Source organism: Orcinus orca, chromosome 20 (genome assembly GCF_937001465.1).
Source record: "Orcinus orca chromosome 20, mOrcOrc1.1, whole genome shotgun sequence".
NCBI lineage: Eukaryota > Metazoa > Chordata > Mammalia > Artiodactyla > Delphinidae > Orcinus > Orcinus orca.
Genome location: NC_064578.1, coordinates 56,279,042 through 56,300,443, shown reverse-complemented (window position 1 = coordinate 56,300,443; position 21,402 = coordinate 56,279,042). Strand labels below are relative to the sequence as shown.

Here is a 21,402-nt window from a genome sequence, read left to right as displayed (position 1 = left end):
AAACTCCTATATATCCTAGCTCTCCCCTCACCTCCTCAGAGCAGTTTCCTCAGGGTTACTTGAGACTCTGACTCCTGGGCTTGAAGTCCTAAAAATTCCTACTGGATAAAACCTACCTCTCAACTTTTAGGCTGTGAATATATTTTTCAAGTCAACAAGCTCAAGATCAATGGTGCAGCTCTCAAGAGCTCAGGGATGAAGCCCAGGTGCCTTGGATCCACCAATTACAAGGTGTGGCAGGTGACTCCAAGTGGCCCCAAAGATCCTTCTTCCTGTTATTCACACTATCATGTAGCCCCCTCTCTCACTGGGCTATAGTGGGTCTGTGTGACCGTTAGAGTAAAGCAGAAGGGATGGGTCTTTCAAGATTCAGTAATAAAGGACTGTGGCTCTGTTTTGGGCACTTTTGCCCCCCCTCTTCCCCCTTCTTCCCTCTCCCATCACTTGTTCAGGAGGGAGCTAGCTGCAACATTAGGAGCAGCCTTGCAGAGGGCAACTGAGGCCTCCTGCCAACAGCCACATGGGTGAGCTTGGAGGTTGGTCCTCCAGCCTCATCACCTTCCAGTCAACACCTTAACTCAGCTCGTAAAAGAGCCTGAGTAGAACCATCCAGTTAAACTGCTCCTGTATTTCTGACCTTCAGAAATTTTACAACAGATGTGTGTTGCCTTATTAAGCATTGAGATAATTTGTTCCAGGGCAATAGATAATGAATACACCAGCTGTTTCCTATGACCTATACCCAGAATCCATCGATAATTGAGATCATGATGGTCTCAGGCACTGACCTTAGTGCCTTATAGATGCACTTTCTTCCAATCCTCATAGTGTCTCCTGGAGGAGGATGCCAACCCCAAATTACAGATGGAGAAACAGAAAGATCCACTAAGCCCTTCACAGCCGCAGATCTGGTACGTGATGATAACACATTCATTTGTTTAAGACAGGAGAGAAGATGAAGAAACAAACAGTTTAAGAGCAGATGGCTACGTTTTTACTTTTTTTTTTTACAGTTGGCCAAGAGGCACATGAAAAGATGCTCAACATCACTAATTATTAGAGAAATGCGAATCCAAACTACAATGAGGGGACCTCCCTGGCGGTCCAGTGGTTAAGACTCCGCACTTCCAATGCAGGGGGTGCGGATTTGATCCCTGGTCGGGGAGCTAAGATCCCACAAGCTGTGAGGCGTAGCCAAAAATAAATAAATAAAAATTAAAAAAAAACTGCAATGAGCTACCATCTCATACCAGTCAGAACGGCCATCATCAAAAAATCTAGAAACAATAAATGCTGGAGAGGGTGTGGAGAAAAGGGAACCCTCCTACATTGTTGGTGGGAGTATAAATTGGTACAGCCACTATGGAGAACAGTGTGGAGTTTCCTTAAGAAACTAAAAATAGAGCTACCATATGATCCAGCAATCCCATTCCTGGGCATATATCCAGAGAAAACCATAACCTGAAAGAATACATGCCCCCCAGTGTTCACTGTAGCACTGTTTCTGATAGCCAAGACATGAAGCAACTTAAATGTCCATCAACAGAGGAATGGGTAAAGAAGATGTGCTACATATATACAATGGAATATTAATTACTCAGCCATAAAAAAGAACGAAATAATGCAATTTGCAGCAACATGCATGGGCTGGAGATTATCATACTGAGTGAAGTAAGTCAGACAGAGAAAGACAAATACCATATGATATTGCTTATATGCGGAATCTAAAAGAAATGATACAAATGAACTGATTTACAAAACAGAAACAGACTCACAGACTTAGAGAATGAACTTATGGTTACGGGGTTGGGGGGAAGAGTGGGGAGGAGGGGTAGATTGGGAGTCTGGGATTGATATGTACACACTATACTTAAAATAGATAACCAACAAAGACCTACTGTAAAAAACAAACAAATATTTTTAAAATGCAAAAAAAAAAAAAAAAAAAAGAGCAGACAGTAGAATCTAGACAGTAGACAGTAGGTTTATTTTCTCATTTCACACGCAGGAGTTGTCGTTTGTCAGCCACATGAAGGAAACTATAAATCCCCAGGAGGGCTTCCCTGGTGGCGCAGTGGTTAAGAATCCACCTGCCAATGCAAGGGACACGGGTTCGAGCCCTGGTCCGGGAAGATCCCACATGCCGCGGAGCAACTAAGCCCGTGCGCCACAACTACTGAGCCTGCGCTCTAGAGCCCGCGAGCCACAACTACCGAAGCCCACGCACCTAGAGCCCGTGCTCCGCAACAAGAGAAGCCACTGCAATGAGAAGCCCACGCACCGCAACGAAGAGTAGCCCCCACTCGATGCAACTAGAGAAAGCCCATGCGCAGCAACGAAGACCCAATGCCACCAAAAATAAATAAATAAAATAAAAAATTTATTCAAATAAAAATCCCCAGGAAAGGAACAAAGGTCGTTAGCAACATCTGCCGACAGCATTTGGGGTCCAGAATCTCACTGCTGATGAGGAGGTTTCCTAGGGCTATGCATCCTGCACAGGGAACCCAGCGGAGACTTACAGAGAGACCTCAGATCCCCACTTCCTCTTCCTGACGGCCTCACGCAGGTGGAGGATGCCCCCGAACCCGATGTCGTTCTTGCTCAAGTCCAGGTATCTCAGAGTTTGGTTGTTGAGGAGCACAGAAGCCATGGCCTGGCAGCAGACGGAGGTGAACAGGCACTTGTCCAGCCTGTGGGAGAGAAACAGGCAGCAGAAAAGTCACCACATCCCTCCCCTGAGAGCTGAGCCAGCCTAGCTGCTCACAGCCTGGAAATCACACTCTGACCGGAATGAGTCATTTCATTCCAAGGAGCTTATTTTTCTTTTCAAAAATGTTATTTTATTTTGGAGTATAGTTGATTAACAGTGTTGTGTTAGTTTCAGACATACAGCAAAGGGATTCAGTTGTACATACACATGTATCTATTCTTTTTCAAATTCTTTTCCCATTTAGGTTATTACAGAATATTAAGCAGAGTTCTCTGTGCTATACAGTAAGTCCTTGTTGATTATTTTAAATATAGTAGTAGGACTTCCCTGGTGGCACAGTGGTTAGGAACCCACCTGCCAATGCAGGGGACAGGGGTTCGATCCCTGGTCAGGGAAGATCCCACATGCTGTGGAGCAACTAAGCCCGTGCGCCACAACTACTGAGCCTGTGCTCTAGAGCCCATGAGCCACAACTACTGAAGCCATGCACCTAGAGCCCGTGCTCTGCAACAAGAGAAGCCACCGCAATGAGAAGCCTGCACACTGCAACAAAGAGTAGCCACTGCTCGCCGCAACTAGAGAAAGCCCGCGAGCAGCAATGAAGACCCAACGCAGCCAAAATAAAATAAATAAAAAAATAATTTAAAAAAAAACCCAACCCAAGACTAACTTTCTGGAGTAAAAGAATTGTGACCGGGCTTCCTTGGTGGCGCAGTGGTTGGGAGTCCGCCTGCCGATGCGGGAGACGCGGGTTCGTGCCCCGGTCCAGGAAGATCCCACATGCTGCGGAGTGGCTGGGCCCGTGAGCCATGGCCACTGAGCCTGCGCATCCGGAGCCTGTGCTCCGCAGCGGGAGAGGCCACAGCAGTGAGAGGCCCGCGTACCGCAAAAAAAAAAAAAAAAAAAAAAAAAGAATTGTGACCTCCAGAACTCCCTTCGAGTAATTATCAACAAAAATGAAATCCATTATCAGGACTAATCCTAGAAATTAAGGATGTAACCTACTGTGATTTAAATGCTCTAGAGTTATGTGATATCACTTATATGTGCAATATTATTAAAAAGAACATAAATGAGTATATATGCAAAATAAAAGTGAGGCAGGAGATAGATGGGCTCCAGGCTAGACATTTACAACTGGCCCCCTGTTTACACTTCCTTGGGTGAGAAGAAGGTGGGTTCTAGGCCAGACATTCATTATCAGCCCCCCTGTTTACATTTCCTGAAGCAAGAGACAAATGGACTCCAGGACTACATGTTTATGACCGGATTCCTGTCTATATTTCAAGATCTGCACCTCGATATAAAAACCAGTAACAGAAATAGGGTAAATAACTAGACACTGGACGTTTTTATGGCAGGGACAGAGTGGGACAAACTCTGTTGAAAGATCAAGAGGTTACGTATTTCCCATCCTTGGGGCAAGGGAGACATTGCACATGTGCAGAAAGGCTCCTTGGGGGTCAAAAAGGAGGGGCACCATCCCATAACATGTGATGCTAAGGCCCTCCCATAGGCCTCTGGGCTGAAATCCATCTTGGAAAAAAGTTGCACACGCAAGTTGGGGAAGGTCCTAGGGAAGGTCAGGTGTGGAAAAAGAAATCAGATAACTGGCCAAAGGTAAACAAAGACCCAGAAGAACTGCCGTTTATGAATGACTTAACCGCCTCTTAACAGGTCTTCTCCTCATTAGGGAGGACACCCACACCCTTGCTCTCCGGGTGTGCGTCTCTGCCCTGCTTCTATCTTAACTAAGCAAACTGTTTCTGTGTGCTCTCCCACTTGTTGTTGTGCTATGTCTCTAATAATAAACTTTGTACCTGTTTTACAGGTTTCTTTTTTTGCCTCCGTGAGAAATGCATTTTTCACTGGGGCAAGAGCCAGCGGGTGTGGTGGCTGGGATTCCTGGTTTTCATCCAGGCTCCCCAGGTTCAATCCCTGGGCAGGGAATTAAGATCTCACTTCATGCCACCACTCACTGCTGCCTCTCCTAGATCAGAAGCAGTCTCAGAGACATAGAAAACAAACTGGTGGTTACCAAAGGGGAGAGGGAAGAGAGGAGGGACAAATTAGGTATACTGGATTAAGAGATACAAACTATTATGTATAAAATAGATAAGCAACAAGGACATATTGTACAGCATAGGGGATTGTAACCATTATCTTATAATAATGTTTAATGGGGGTATAATCTATCAAAATACAGAATCACTATGCTGTACACCTAAAATTAATATAATATTGTAAATCAACTATACTTCAATAAAGAATAAAAGCTAACATTTCTGAGTGAAAAAAGTGATCTAGACTTAGAACCCAGATCATACCAATAGTGAACAGAAAATGCAGGTAGGAAAGAGGCAAAAAAAAGTTGTATATGTATAACTGAATCACTTTGCTGTACATCTGAAACTAACACATTGTTAATCAACTATACGCCAATAAAAAAAAATAACTCAAAAAAAAGTTTCAACCTTTGTCATCAGAGATGTCTATAAATCTTTTCTAAATATTTAGGGTAACCACTAAAACAATTAAAAATAGGATGAATTCTTTCAAATCACTTGGCTAGTATGCACGTTAGCATAGAGACCTTTAGGAGAAGAAAAAAATATACACACAAAAAAAGATTCCCTAAGCATAAACATTGATTTTGGAAGACTCGCCATCTAAGGTATTAGTCTAACATTAACAAATTCTTCTTTATCTTTCATTGAATGGAAGAATTTAACAATGGTCCTTAAACTCTAACATTCACAGGAATCATGGGAGGTGTTTGTGAAGCACAGACTGGGGGGTTCCCCACCCTCGGGGCACCACAAGATCCAGCAACCCCACTTCTGGTAATAGACCCAAAGGAATCGAAACCAGGGTATGGAAGAGGTACCTGCACCCTCATGTTCATAGCAGCACTATTCACAATAGCCAAGACACGGAAGCAACCTCTATTCCCATCGACAGATGAATGGATAAAGAAGATGTGGCACATACGTACAATGGAATACTACTCAGCCGATAAAAAGAATGAAATTCTGTTTGCGACAACATGGGTGGACCTTGAGGGCATTATGCTCAGTGACATAAACCAGACACAGAGAGACAAATGATGCAAGAATTTGCCTTTCTAACAACTTCCCTGATGAAAAGGTTCCTAGTCTGAGGACTGTACTTTGAGAACCACGGCTCTGAAGTTTCCAAGTCCTCCAACCAAATGGAGGGAACACCCCAGAAGTGCAAAACACACTCCCACATTCTACCCCAAGAGAATTTTACAGACACTCGGTCTCAAAGAAGGAAACGGGGATAACTTACTCAAGAATCTGTAGGCCAGAGTCAGGGTTCATCAGGGCCTGACAGAGCAGGATAAGCCCGTCGTCCTTCAGGCTGTTAAAACCAAGGTCCAGACTTCTCAGGTTTTTATTTTTATCAAGAGCAGAAGCCATATCCGGACAGCACTCAGAGGTCAAGGCACAATTTCTCAGCCTGCAGAGAAACACCAACCAAAACACCCTTAGCTTTCTTTCCCGTCTTTTTTTTTTTGGTATAACAGCTTTATCAAGATATAATTAACATGCCATATAGTTCACCCATTGGAAGTGTACACAACATTGGTTTTCAGTATATTTACAGAGTTGCACAACATTTACCGTGATTCTAGACCATTTTCATCACCCCAAAAAGGAAAACGGTGTACCTTTTAGCAGTCATTCCCAATTTCTTCCCCCACCCACCCCAGCTCTAGCAACCACTAATCTGATTTCTCTTCCTGTCAATTTGCCTCTTCTAGACATTTAATATAAATAGAATCATACTATATGTGGTCTTTTGTGACTGGCTTCTTTCAGTTAGCATAATATTTTCAAGATTCATCCACTTGGCATGTATTAATATATAGTTTGTTGCTTTTTATGGTTGAGTAATATTGCATCATATGGAGAGGCCACACTTCATCCATTCATCAGCTTTTGGACACTTGGGTTGTTTCCCACTTTTTTGTTGCTACAAGTAATGCTGCAATGGAAATCCGTGTACGATTTTTTGTGCAGATTTTGTTTTTATTTCTCTTGCATGTATACCAAGGAGTAGAACTGCTGACGCATGTTACGTTTCTGTTTAGCCTTTTGAGGAGATACCCGTCTGTCTTCCGAAGCAGCTGCACAATTTCCTGCTTCTTTTTGGGATCCTGAAAGCTTCAGTGGGTTCAGGGGGTATTGCGTGTCAGTTCGGCATTTCTGGTTTTACCAGCCAGCAAATTTCTTTACGGTTTAAGACAGTCTGAGTTTAATTTCTGTCAAAGACAGCCAATGTGCCCTGATACCTAGGGGAAGTCATTTAAAGAATTCAGGATAGAGTGAGACAAACACCAAACAGGATATCACTTAGTATGTATGCTGGTCCATATCGCTGAGGTTGATACACGACTCACGTCTGAGCAGAAAGCCAGGTCACATTACGTTATTCTGATCTCAGAGGTATAACACTCACTCCCAAACTCTGGGAGTTAGAGGAATGCATTGGATCAGAGGTTCCCGAACTTTCTCCATTTATGCCCTCCTTAGCATCTCACTTTTTTCATATCATCCCTGTACTTCATTAAACTTTGCTCCGTGGAATTCCCTGGGGGTCCACGGGTTAGGACTCCAGGCTTTCACTGCCGCGGGCCTGGGGTTCAATCCCTGGTCAGGGAACTAAGATCCCACAAGCCGTACAGCATGGCCAAAAAAAAAAAAAAATCTGTTAAAAAACATTCTTGCAATGCACTTGCTCTCGTGATCGCCATTGCTAAAGACAGAGCTTTGCAAAGATATGACATCATTGAAAGGAACGTAGCACAACCTGATGTTAGAACAGAACTACCTCAAGCTAATAGTTCTTGCGGTGATGATGTCAGTATCTCTTACATTTAAAATATCCTGCAGCGCCTCTGTGAGTTCACCCCTGGGTACCTCGGCACACAGTTTGAGAACTCTGCCGCTAGATAATTTATCTCTGAGACTGAAATCATAACCACCTTCCTCTTCATTATGCTTTCTTCCAGTATCAGCACAATGCCTAATATGCAGTAGGCGCTTAAAAAGTATGTTGCATAAATGGACACACATATCACAGTTGCTCTCCATTGCCCTATTCTACCCCAGGGAGTTCCCAAAAGAGGACATTTGGAGACTTACACCAGCCTCTGCAGAGGATACTGAGAGCATTGCAAGGCATTCCAAAGCTGTTTCGCCCCATCGTCCTTCAAGGCATTTTTTGCCAAGCTCAAATGGGTCAGATTCTTGTTACTCGCAAGAGAAGAGATAAGACTTTTGCAGGAAAGTGACGTGAGGTCACAATTCTCCAACCTGTGGGACAGACACACACAGACAGGGTACAATTTAAGTCATGCCTGTGACAGGATTTTCCTTGTCTCGTGCTGAGAGATGAAGATTTCAATCAGGGCTTTCCTTCTAAATGCAAACGCCTCATCCTACTCCTGTTACCAGCTCTTAGGGCTTCTCAGATTTAAGGGGGAGGATAGAACTTTGATGTGAGAAGCAATTGGGAATCAGGAAAACAGTTACAGAGCGGGATGAAGAGGGAAGAGAAGGGGACCAGCAATGACTAAACAGTAAATAACATATATGGAGGTGACCTGGGAAGAGACACCATCTCACAAGGTAAAGAAAGATAGAAACACGCACTGAAGACAGAAGCGGGCACTCGTATTAGAGAAACTAAGATGTATAGGAAGGTCCTGAAAACGTTTTCATGTGTGGTGAGGGAAGGGCAAACGTAAACAAGAAAGTATCTAATGTTGTAATAACTTTGTATGGTGACAGATGATAACTAGACTTATCATGGAGATCATTTTGTAACGTAGAAAAATATCAGGTCGTACACCTGAAACTCATATAATATTGTAAGTCAATTATACTTCAATTAAAAAATAATAAAGTGGTACTTGAGTCATAAATAAACAATAACATGTTATTTTCTGCTCAACAGATTGGCAAAAGCAGTAACAGTAACAAGAGTCGGATGAGAATTTGGAGTTGGGGGAACTTTCATACACACCGTTGGTGGGACTGCAAATTGGTACCAACTGTCTGGAAACAAGCCTGGTAGAACTGAAGATGAATGCTCTCCATGACGTGGCAACTCTACTAGCGTGTGTCGGGGGTGTGTGTGTGTGTGTGTGTGTGTGTGAATAGCTCAACCCTCGGTGGCAAGTAAGATGGGCACCTAAATTGTTGCACGTTTATACAAATGTTATCATTCAGCACCAAAGAGGAACAGCCTATAGAAACTACAAAACACTGATGAGGACTAAAATGTCAGTTGATTGGAAAAAGCACACATGCTCAATGAGGCCACTTACGTGAAATTCAAAGCACGGCAAAACTGTGCTCTGTTTAAGGATCCATGTACGGTATTATCAGTGTAAATACAAATAAGGAGCCTGATCAACCCAATTCAAGATGGCTATGGGGGTGTGGGGGTCATGGACTTGGGGACTGATATGATCAGTGGGGAAGGAAAATAGTACGGTTAAGGTTCTATTTCAAAAACTGGATGATGGATACATCAGGCTCACTATAGTTATATATTCTAGGATCTTAGGTGCAAATATGTACTTTTATGTAGTTCTGTCTCTCTGTCTCTCTGTCTGTCTGTCTCTCTCTCAGCTCAAGCCTTCATTGCCCCATCTATGTCATTAACAATCACGACTTAATTTTGCTCCATTATACACACATTCCCCCATTTCTGTTTTTCTCCTAGAAACACTCAATCTACCAAACAACTGGGCAACAGCAGGACAACCACAAAAAGACTTACGACAGCTTCTCCAGTTGGGCCACTGGCAGGTGGTGACATGGCTCAAACCTCTCCAGGGAGCTACGTTTCAGCATTAGAGTCTTCAGGTGAACATTGTTTTTGAGATTCCTGGCGAGATCAGCCCAATTTCTCGGGCTGAAAGGGCAATCTTCCAACCTACAGAAGCCACGCAAAAACACTGAACCTTAGCTCCTGGGGTAAATGGTACCCACATAGCCACCTAGACCTCACCTACTATCTCACATCCTTGTTCTTCACCCAAGAGTGACTGGAGGGGTGATTTCCATCTTGCCTGAGTGAACCTGCATCAAATTCAGCGTCTGAATTGCAAATAATCAATAGAAAATAATACACACTCAGGGCCATGACAAATTGGCATGGGCTGTCAGGCTTTACTTCCAAACCAGGGACTTGATTCTGCCCCTGAAACACAACTTCTTTTAAACATTTATTGGCCAAACCATTTTCAGGATAAAGAATGAGATTCAGTTAAACTATGGCCCGTGGACCAAATTTGCATTACCACCTGGTCCTGTACAGCCTGTGAACTGAGTAATCTAAAATTTTTCTAAAATTTGGGCTTCCCTGGTGGCACAGTGGTTGGGAGTCTGCCTGCTGATGCAGGGGACGCGGGTTCGTGCCCCGGTCTGGGAAGATCCCACATGCCGCGGAGCGGCTGGGCCTGTGAGCCATGGCCGCTGAGCCTGCGCATCCGGAGCCTGTGCTCCGCAACGGGAGAGGCCACAACAGTGAGAGGCCCGCGTACCGCAAAAAAAAAAAATTCAAATTCATTTTTGGCTGTGTTGGGTCTTTGTTGCTGCACATGGGCTTTCTCTAGCCGCAGCGAGAGGGGGTTACTCTTTGTTGCAGTGCGCGGGCTTCTCATTGCGGTGGCTTCTCTTGTTGTGGAGCATAGGTTCTAAGGCGCACGGGCTCAGTAGTTGTGGCTCGCGGGCTCTAGAGCGCAGGCTCAGTAGCTGTGGCGCACGGGCTTAGTTGCTCCGTGACATGTGGGATCTTCCCGGACCAGGGCTCGAACTCATGGCCCCTGCATTGGCAGGTGGATTCTTAAGCACTGCACCACCAGGGAAATCCCTAAAATTTTTTTTAATAGTTAAAGAATATTTTGTGACACATGAAAATTAAATGAAATTCAAATTGCAGTGTTCATACATAAATAAAATCACTAGTAAATTATATAATTATTAGTTATTAATAACACAATTGATACTTAATAAATCATTAAAGTTATTGATGAACTCTATGAATACATAATTATTAATCATAATAAAGTTTTATTGGAACACGACCATGCCTATTCATTTGCATATTGGCAATGGATATTTTAGCACTCTGTCACCACTATTTAATTCAGATGTTATAGCAGAGTTGAACAGTCGTGACAGAGACTGTACGTCTTGCAAAGTTGAAAATATTCCTTACCCGGCCCTTCATAGAAAAGGTTTGCTGAACACTGACACCGATAATAATATAGTAAGAAAAATTAGGAAGTAATGAGTTTTAACTATTACCTTTGTTTTTTAATATAATTTATTCGATACTAAGTTTATGTGAGTTAGTTTTTTAATAATGCTGTCTAACAACCTTCACCAAATTCCTGAATGTTTAACAATCAGCTCTTGCAAGCCAGGGTGGGCTGGCCCAAGCTCACCCCTAAGGCTATGGTTTCTCTATCTCAGACACACCTGGGACATCAAATTGTAGCTTTCAAGCTGAGTGAAACTTAGAACCAGAGGGTAGAATGGTGGTTGCAGGGGCTGGGGTGGGGGAAATGATGGTCAAAGGGCACAAACTTCCAGTTATAAGATGAATAACTTCTGGAGACCTAATGTACATCATGGTGACGATGGTTAACAAGACTGTAGTGTATACTTGACGTTTGCTAAGAGAGTTGATCTCAAGTGTTCAGATGGTGGCTTTGTGAGGTGGCACATGGGTTATGTAGCCTGACTGTGGCAATCATTTCACAGTGCATACATATATGAAATTGTCACCTTAAAAAATATCTGAGTGAACAGCCATAAAAAATAATGAAATATTGCCATTCGCGGCAACATGGATAGACCCAGAGATTATCATACTGAGTGAAGTGATTTAACGACAAATATTTTGATATCACTTATATTGGAATCTAAAACATAATATAAATAAATGTATTTATGAAAGAGAAACAAACTCACAGACATAGAAAATAAACTTACGGTTACCAAAGGGGAAAGGGGTGGGGAGAGGGATAAATTAGGAGTTTGGGATTAACAGATATACACCATTATATATAAAATATATAAACAATAAGGGTTTACTGTATAGCACAGGAAACTATGTTCAATATCTCACAATAACCTATAATGGATGAGCATCTGCAAAAATATATGTATAACACAACAATGTAAAGCAATTATACTCCAATAAAGATGTTAAAAATATATATATGTAGGGCTTCCCTGGTGGCTCAGTGGTTAAGAATCTGCCTGCCAATGAAGGGGACACGGGTTCAAGCCCTGGTCCGGGAAGATCCCACATGCCGCAGAGCAACTAAGCCTGTATGCCACAACTACTGAGCCGGCGCTCTAGAGCCTGCGAGCCACAACTACTGAAGTTGTAGCCCGCACGCCTAGAGCCCGTGCTCTGCAACAAGAGCAGTCACCGCAATGAGAAGCCCGCGCACTGCAACAAACACCCAACTCAGCCAAAAATAAATAAATAAATTTATTTTAAAAAAATATATATACGTAGAACTGAATCACTTTGCTGTATACCCGAAACTAACACAATATTGTAAATCAACTATACTTTGATAAAAGAAAAAAGCTGAGTGAAACTGACAACTGATTACAGTAAGATGTCAGGCAGGCTGAGCATGTAACCCCCCACCTCTGAACGGACTGCCTGGGTACCAGGGTTCTCTCTCCATCCCTCCCAGTCTCACCTCAGACACTGTAGAAAACACTGGGGGTGTTTCAAGGCATTGCACAGAAACTCCATGACCTGGCATCTCACTTCCGTGTCTTGTATTTCCAAGTATCTCAGGTACTGGTTTTCCACCAAAACCCTGATTAAGTCTTCATTCAACACGAGGGGGCTCACATGCCTAAAGCTGCAGAGGTAAGCAGTGTCCGGTTATCATAGGCTCGCATCAGCCCACCAGCTCTCTTTTCTTGAACAGCTTTATTGAGGTATAATCGACACACCAAAAAAAGTGCATCTATCATATACCTAATGCACCCAACTTCATGAGTTTGGATGTGTTCATACACCCATGAAGCCATCACCACAATCAAGGTGGCTAATTAGTTTTTTTTCCCCTCCAGCTTTGTTGAGATGATACAGATAACAGTGTATCGGTTTAGTGTACATCGCTTGTTGATTGGATGCACTTACATATTGCAAAATGACCACCACTTGAGCATCAGCTAACCGCCTCCATCTGGCCACATACTTACCATTTCTTTTCTGGGGTGAGAACATTGACGATCTATTTTCTTAGCAGCTTTCAAGTATACCATACAGTATTGTTAACTATAGTCACCATGCTGTGCCTTAGATCCCCACAAAGTATTCAATGTTTAACTGGGAGTTTATAGTACTTTTTTTTTTTTTTTTTTTTTGAGGTACGCAGGCCCGTCACTGTTGTGGCCTCTCCCGTTGTGGAGCACAGGCTCCTGACGCGCAGGCTCAGAGGCCATGGTTCACGGGCCCAACCGCTTTGCGGAATGTGGGATCTTCCTGGACCGGAGCACAAACCTGTGTCCCCTGCATCGGCAGGCGGACTCTCAACCACTGCGCCACCAGGGAAGCCCTATAGTACATTTTGACCAACATTTCTCCATTTGCTAGTTAGTTCTTCTTCGTTCAATCAGTCCATAAATGCGTGAGGCCCCTTTCTGTGCAGCCCAAGGCTCCAAACTGGATTCTCTTCTCAGCTCAGCCTCCTAGTTGGATGACCTTACGTGAGTCACTTAATCTCCCCAAGATTCATTTCACATCCTCGAGAGAGCTCATGACATTTTCCACTTAGGATGGTCGTGAGAATTAACACTAGTGATGCCTGTAAGAGGTTCTGCATAGGACTTGATGCAGAAAGGAAGGCACTCAAAAAAGGGGAGCTAGGGACTTCCCGGGTGGTCCAGGGGTTAAGACTGCGCCTTCCAATGCAGGGGGTGTGGGTTCGACCTCTGGTCCGGGAGCGAAGATTCCCACATGCCTTGTGGCCAGAAAAGCAAAACATAAAACAAAAGCAATAGTGTAACAAATCGAATAAAAAAATTTTAAAAATTGGTCCACGTCAAAAAAAAGTCTTTTTAAAACAATGGGAGTTAATGATAATCTTTATAATAACAGGAGAGAAAATAGGTCAGATACTGGTCAAGTGGGCTATTTCAAGGAATTTTGATGAAGTATTGAGTTTCTGGGTTTTAAAAAACATAGGGAGAGGGTGTATAAGGTAATAGCTAAGAGAACTGATTCCGGAGTTTAAATCGGTATTCCGATTACATACCAGCTGTGTAACCTCATGCCCTAGCTTCCTCATGAAATACCTACTTCTTTAGGATGGTTGTGAGTTTTAAGAGCACTGAACTGTAATGCTGGACCTAAGACAGCCCAGCAGAGGGTGAGCGCTACATCAATGTCTGTACATTTTTTGCTATTGAAGATAATGTTGCAGTGATGGTCTCAACCATTCCTCCGAGTATGTGCCTATGTATTTACCTTGGGTGGATTTAAAAAAGTGGACCTTGGGGTCAAGGTGTACATGCATTTTTCATTTCGTAGAGCCTGCCAAACGGCAGCTGGATCTGGCTCACCTTCTTCCCTCTTTCATGGAAATCTTGACCTGTGACACGCAGGGGCCTGCTAAGCGTGTGTGGTGTAGTGATGGAGGAGGCGAGCCTCAGACCACCTGAGATGGGGAGCGTTCCCCAAAGCTTACCAGCTGTGTGATCTCAGACAAGTCACTTAACCTCTCTGGTTCTCCCTTTAAAAAAATCAGGATAACAGTACTTACCCCAAAGGAATGCAGTGGTACACCATACTAAGTACCTGCTTAGCACATCACCACTCAGGTAGTAAAAACAACTAGGACTTTTAGTTTTTTGAGGAACCTCCATGCCGTTTTCCACAGTGGCCGCCAATTCATGTTTTCACCAACAGTGCACTGGGGTTCTCTGTTCTCTGCATCCTCACCAACACTTGTTATCTCTCGTGTTTTCGACGACAGGTGTGAGGTGATATGTCATGGTGGTTTTCATCTGCATTCCTCTAATGTTTAGTGATGTTGAGCCTCTTTTCATGAGCCTGTTGGCCGTCTGTATGTCTTCTTTAGAAAAACGACCTCACTTACAGGTGGAATCTAAAACATAACGAAACTCATAGAAAAAGAGATCAGATTTATGGTTGTCAGAGGCGGGGGTGGGGGAATTGAGCGAAGGTGGTCAGAAGGTACAAGCTTTCAATTATAAGACAAATAAGTGCTGGGGTGACTGTAGTTAACCATGCTGTGTGGTAGATTTGAAAGATGCTAAGAGAGTAGACCATTCAATCACTAGGAAAGAACATTTTGGGAACTGTACGAGGTGATGGATGGTAACTAAACTTACTGTGCTCGTCATTTTGCAATATATGTATGTCAAGTCATTAGGCTGTAACACTTAAACCTACAGTGTTATAGGTCAGTTATATCTCAGTAAGACTAGGAAAAAAACCTATGGACGTGGATGCCTTGAGCACGTCTAGCGTGAGCAGAGGGAAACAGACTGTTTCCATGGAATTCCTTCCAACTAGGATTTGTTTTATACTCACATCAGTTTTTGCAGTTTACAGCGTGGGTGTTTCAGTGCTGTAGAAAGGACCTTCACTGAATCAGGGTCCATAGTACTGTTTGTCACAGCCAGGACTTCCAAACTCTCATGTGTCCTAAACACAGAGCAGAAGTCTTGCCACCAGAGATAACACCTATCACTGCCCTCTGGTCTGTGTGGGAGAAAAAGAGAAAAGGGCTCATCGTTCGAGATTAAGCTTGAGAAAACCTACTAGCAAACCCGGGGCTTCCTTATGATCACAGACCCCTTTGTGACTTTCAAAAGATGCCCTCATTTAAGAAGATGCCCAGCAGAACTGTTACAGGATTTTTCACTTCATTCCAGGAAGACTCGTGGCCTCACTTATATGGTCTTATGACTTAGGGAAAAAAGGAGTTGCTTTTTAATCACTTAGGATTTATATGAGGGCAGAGATTAGGATGCAAAATATAATCCATATTCTTACTCTGTGCTTATGAAATTGTTACTAAAAAGAAAAAACTCTATATAGGAACAGAATAAGGGAAAATTACTCTTTCTTTTTGGGGGTGGGGGAGGGGCACGGTGAACCAGAATCCAAAATCCAGAGAAAGATCTGCACGTAGTGTCTTTGGCTCTGGGAACACCTCGAATTTTCTCCTTCATTCTTCCCCATCATAGGAAGTCTCGTTGGACAGCACTTCCTTAGAGACTAAAAGGCTTATGATATACAGAATTGGGGTGATAGATGAAACAGAGTCCCCACATACATGGGAAGGAGGGTGTGCAGCATAGAGGCAAGGTAGGTGAACCACTCATCTTGTTTTTCTCCAGGATTCTCCCAGTTTTAGCATGGAAATCGGCACCCCAGGAACACCTTCTCTTTGTTTTTGTTTTTTTTTTAACATCTTTATTGGAGTATAATTGCTTTACAATGGTGTGTTAGCTGCTGCTGTATAATAAAGTGAATCAGCTATTCATATACATATATCCCCATATCTCCTCCCTCTTTCGTCTCCCTCCCATTCTCCCTATCCCACCCCTCTAGGTGGTCACAAAGCACCGAGCTGATCTCTCTGTGCTATGCGGCTGCGTCCTACTTGCTACCTATTTTACGTTGCGTTCTGTTTTTAAGACTGAAAGTCCCATGTGCAAGGGATCCCCTCAAGACGGAGGTGGTCGCCCTAGATGCCCAGGAGATGGTAGGCAAGGTCCCCGATAGGACCGTGAGTCTACCAAGGGAGAGATGGGCGCACTTACCCAGAGGCAGGAAGGGGATCCGGGTAGAGCCTGCTCGCTCTGGTGATGATCAGGGTGATCGTCAGCTCTAACTCCTGCAAACGTCGACAGAACTTGAGGCAAAAGGCAGACACTTGCACATCTTTACTTCTGCTGATGACCAAAGCAGCTTTACGATAGTTGTTTAGGATCTGACTCACAAATACCTCCTCCCGGATTTCATGCAGACAGTGGAAGAGCTGTGGGACCCCGTGGTGCGGGGTTGGTGGGTCACATTCATGTGGCCCGGCTGCAACTTTCAGCAATTTCTTCTTGTTGCCCAAGGACACCTTGCATCCGAACACCCGCTCCACGGCTAGAGCGCACGTGTCATTTAAAAGGCCAAATAAAAAAAGAGCCATCTGGGCGAGATGGTTTCTCTTTCTTCCGGGATGTGCTATCAGACGTAGGACATGGAACCGGTCCAACACATGGAAATTTCTGAGTCTTCGTGGGAAGCAGAGAACATACAACAAGGCAGCAAAAAATTCCTGGAAGCTCAAGTGGGCAAAGGCGTAAAGGTCTCTGTTGCCCACCACCCTTCGAAAAATATTCGCGCTGAGAAAAGTCTCGACGTCTGTTTCATCCAGTCTGGCCAGATTGAGATCTCTCTTATTAAACACCCATCTCCTTTCCCACATACCCTCTGCGGCCAAGGAGCACAGACCTTTCAATTGTTCTTGGTGAGTCTTATTGAAAAGGTCTCTAACCCTGGTTGGAAACAAGCTGGAAAGAAAGTGGACGAATACAGCTGTGGCATTTGGAAATGTGTGCAGGAGATTTGCTCCTCTCTCCATCTGCTGTTTCAGACAAGAACATACCATCCAGCAGATGACAGGGACCTGGCACATGGAGAAGAGAATCGTGTTTCCCATGACAAAACTCAAGGCTTCATCAGCTTCGCGCTTGTTTCTGAAGTATGTCCTGAAATACCTGGATCTCTCAGGCACACTAAACCCTGTAAGGGTTATCAGAGACGGGCATTTCAGAAAGGGATTCAAGTTCTTCCAAGAGGTGAACCTCAGGAAGATGATTAGCGTGGCCCCGGGGAGCATTCTTTTGCTCAGCAAACTGGTCAGGAGGACAGACCAGGGCACCTTCTGGCTCCAGTCTTCACTCAGGTCCTCTGGTCTATCTATGAGGGTTGAGGTTAGTTCCTCAAAACCATCAAAGAAGAGCAGAAGCTGGTCTGCTTTGGATATGATCTTGGATGCCAGAGCCCGAGACCCGGACAACTTGCGTGCAATGAGCTCAGCGAAGCTCTGCTCGTCCAACTGGTCCATCTCCTGGCAATGGAAGTAGAAAGCGTTCCAGAGCTTGTGGGCATAGAACTTGTTTTCTGCCCATTCTAACATCACTTTTTTGGCCAGGCTTGTTTTTCCAACCCCGGCGACCCCCTGAAGAACCACAGTCTTGGGCTGTCTTCCTTGAGGTTTTCTGGGAAGAAGTAGACAGGGTAAGAATGTCTCTTCTCTGTGTAGGTCTTGGTAAAAGAAGTCCATGTGGTTCCCAGGCCAAGCGGTGCTGTTCCGTAGGGTCGAATATTCATTCATCAGGTGCAGTCTGTACTCCCGTAATTTATCTGGATGAATGAGAAGGGAGAGATACAGGGTACAGCATCAGTTGTTTGTGAGAACTAACTGAACAACCAGAAAACGAGGCTTGACGTCTACATCCAGCTCCAGGACACAGTGCATCAATCACGCACGTTTCCGGAGAGCAGTGCATCAATTAAGAAGCTGCAAGGAACAACAGACAACTTGAAGTGGCTTAGACAAAGCAACAGCTGCTCTTTACATAAGAAGTGGGGGGCGGTTATAAAGTTCTTGAAATTGGTTCAGTGACCCCATAGCTTCTATTGGCACCGCAGTTCTTTTGGTCCCTTCTTCCTATTTCTTAATTCTCAGAAGATGGCTGGGGTAGCTTTACCTATGTTATTTGTATTTTTTAAATTAAAAAATATATTTTTAAAATTTTATTTTGGCTGCATCATACGGCTTGTGGGATCTTAGCCTCCCCAACCAGGGATGGAACCTGGGCCCTCAGCAGTGAAAGCGCTGAGTCCTAATCACTGGACCCCCAGGGAGTTCCCTAGAATCCTACTTTGATGGTCCAGGATAATGGAGTAGGGGAAGGAGGGATGGATTAAGATAGCTGCTGTGTTTGCCTATCTACTGACCATTCCTAGCCTGGCAACAGCACCCTAAATTTTTTGGAGAACTGCCCCCTTCGCACTCTCCGACCGTTACTTTGGACTGTGGCTGGACTTACCATCAAGCTGTCTCATAAGCACATAAGCCAGTGTCCACCCGCCAGAGCATTTCACCACATTATTCATCGAGGAGCTCATGGTCTCAGTTCATTCAGGGGAGTAAGCTCCAGGACTTGTGTTGGAAAAATGAGAAATAAGCACTCTGTTTTCCTGCTGGTGTTGCTAAGGGCAGCTGGTGGCAGAAACGGCCAGTGTGCAGAGGAGGGACCACTCAAGACTGAATCCAATGGAAGGAGGGAGAGAAGTGACGTCTCAAGGAGGTAGCCTGAGCTCCTGCATCCAGCTGGGTCAGTGGCTGGACTTCCCGCTTAGGTGAGTGCACAGCTGCTCTCTTTTCTGAAGTTCTGATTCACAGAAGGGACACTAGACATACGCATTTACAACCTGCCTTGCCTTGGGGACTGGGCTTCTCATCCCCACCCATAGCCTGTTTTCCACCAGAATCTGCACAGGGCCAGCACGTACCAGCCTCATCTTCCTCCAAGTTCATTTGTGTTTCTCTTGGGTTCAAGGCCTCTGGTTCCAAGTTAGGTAAAATGTCTGGAACAGACAAACAAAGAGCCCCTCATTGGAATGATAAGGTGGACAGAACAGGGAGAGCAGCACGGAGGTAACGGGACCTTTTAGGATAGCAGCAGCCACGTCATTCACGAGTCTCATTCTCTCACCACCTTAGTTCAGGGAGAAGAAGATGACCTAGACCTCCCATCTCGGTGTTAGGAAGTATGAAAAGGGTGGTGTGTCAGAAGGTCCTGAGGAGGGTGTTTAATAACATATAAATGTACAGCCCAGCCAAACACTGCACTCACACACACACACATATGTAAAACACATAAACACTTTAATATACATGCATGTGCATTTAGGAAGCAACCTAAATGTCCATCGACAGATGAATGGGTAAAAAAGATGTGGTACATACATACAATGGAATAGTACTCAGCTCTAAGAAAGAATGAAATAATGCCATTTGCAGCAACATGGATGGAATTAGAGATATGTGGAATCCAGAAAATGATACAAATGAACTTATTTACAAAACAGGAATAGACCCACACACACAGAAAGCAAACTTATGGTTACCAAAGGGAAAAGGTATGAGGAGGGATAAATTGGGAGATTGGGATCAACATACACACACTACTATATATAAAATAGATAACTAATAAGGACCTACTGTATAGCACAGGGAACTCTATTCAGTACTCTGTAATGGTCTATATGGGAAAAGAATCTAAAAGAGAGTGGATATATGTATATGTATAACTGATTCACTTTGCTGTACTAACACCTGAAACTGAAACTAACACAACACGGTAAATCAACTATACTCCAATAAAAATTTAAAAAATAATAAAATAAACAACAATATCCTACTGTATAGCACAGGGAACTCTACTCAATATTTTGTAATAAGCTATAATGGAAAAGAATCTGAAAAAGAATATATATATATACATATATATACATATATACGAATCACTGTGCTGTACACCTGAAACTAACCCAACAGTGTAAATCAACTATACTTCAATGAAAAAGGGAGCCAATTTCCAAATTAAAAAATAAAACCAAATTAAAAAATAAACGCTTTAATATCCATGTATGTATTGCTATATGTGTATATAGCTATGTATGTGCATATTTAGATGTATAAGAAAATAGAGTGTACCTACATAGGAGAGGCTAGTGAAGCGCTTAGGTCTGCAGCACCCAAGCCCAACCGCATCTTGTATACCAGATTCTCACTCACCATTCAGCTCCATCTGTACCCGAAGGCACAGTTCTGCCTGGTCCATCTTGGCGAAGATGTCGTGAGTCACCTCCCAAGCGAGGCGTCCAGGGAAGGACTCGATTAGGAGGTGAACCACCTCCGCCCACCGGGCTGTCTTCAGCTGGTCCCAGCTGATCTGGAGAGAGCCAGGTCTGGGGCTCTCTTCCACTAAAAGCTGCTTGAACCTCTGGAGATTCTCCTTGCTTAAATAGACCATGTACAGCATGACTCCGTCTTTGAAAGGGAAGGCGGAGGAGGAAGAGGATGGGAAGAAAGAAGGCGAGTGAGCGGAGGAAGGGGGGGGAGAAGGAGGTGAGGAAGAGAGGGGGGAAGAGTCAGAATCCCAGCTCACGTCACTCATCTTTACCCGAGGCCGAGAGCCTCAGCACCAGCGATAAAGAGGACCAGTTGGAAGAGAGAAGAGACGCGACCTGGGGAGACATGAAGTTATAGGAACGTGAGAACACCACCCCAGGGGACAGATTTATGTAATCCATACCTGATGGAGCATACCATGTGCTGGATATCCTCTTCCCCTCCCTTCCTCCAAGATTCTCTGGCCTGCGGAAAGACCTGGGAGCCCCTCCACTATTGGGGCTCAGTGTTTAGACTCAAAACCACTTTGTAGTTTTTAATTCTCTATGCCACTTATTAGCAAGGTGACTTTAGGGAAATTGCAGAGCCTCTTTGCGCCTCTTTTCTCATCTCTGGTACCAGGATCTTATCATATGTGCTCTTGGGGTTGTGAGGA

At 44.0% G+C, this 21,402-nt stretch overlaps 1 protein-coding gene across 1 annotated transcript; it reads right to left on the bottom strand.

Moving 5' to 3' along the window:
• Nucleotides 1-2,518: 2,518 nt before the first annotated feature.
• Nucleotides 2,519-21,012, bottom strand: NLRP8 (NLR family pyrin domain containing 8). Its single transcript, XM_012537995.2, has 9 exons — nt 20,631-21,012; nt 19,343-19,417; nt 16,588-18,187; nt 15,350-15,520; nt 12,480-12,647; nt 9,530-9,685; nt 7,885-8,055; nt 6,026-6,196; nt 2,519-2,693 (listed from the first exon to the last, which is right to left on the bottom strand). Exons 1-9 carry the CDS (start codon nt 21,010-21,012, stop codon nt 2,519-2,521), a joined length of 3,069 nt encoding a protein of 1,022 aa, XP_012393449.1.
• Nucleotides 21,013-21,402: the final 390 nt, after the last annotated feature.

What these genes read in the sequence shown, in the direction of transcription:
- NLRP8 (XM_012537995.2), bottom strand. Translation starts at nt 21,012, where the DNA reads ATGAGTGACGTGAGCTGGGATTCTGACTCTTCCCCCCTCTCTTCCTCA. An exon ending in GGTACAGATGGAGCTGAATG is followed by an intron (nt 19,418 to 20,630) that starts GTGAGTGAGAAT and finishes TGTCTGTTCCAG; the next exon opens with ACATTTTACCTAACTTGGAA. An exon ending in TATCCTCTGCAGAGGCTGGT is followed by an intron (nt 6,197 to 7,884) that starts GTAAGTCTCCAA and finishes GTTTCTCTGCAG; the next exon opens with GCTGAGAAATTGTGCCTTGA.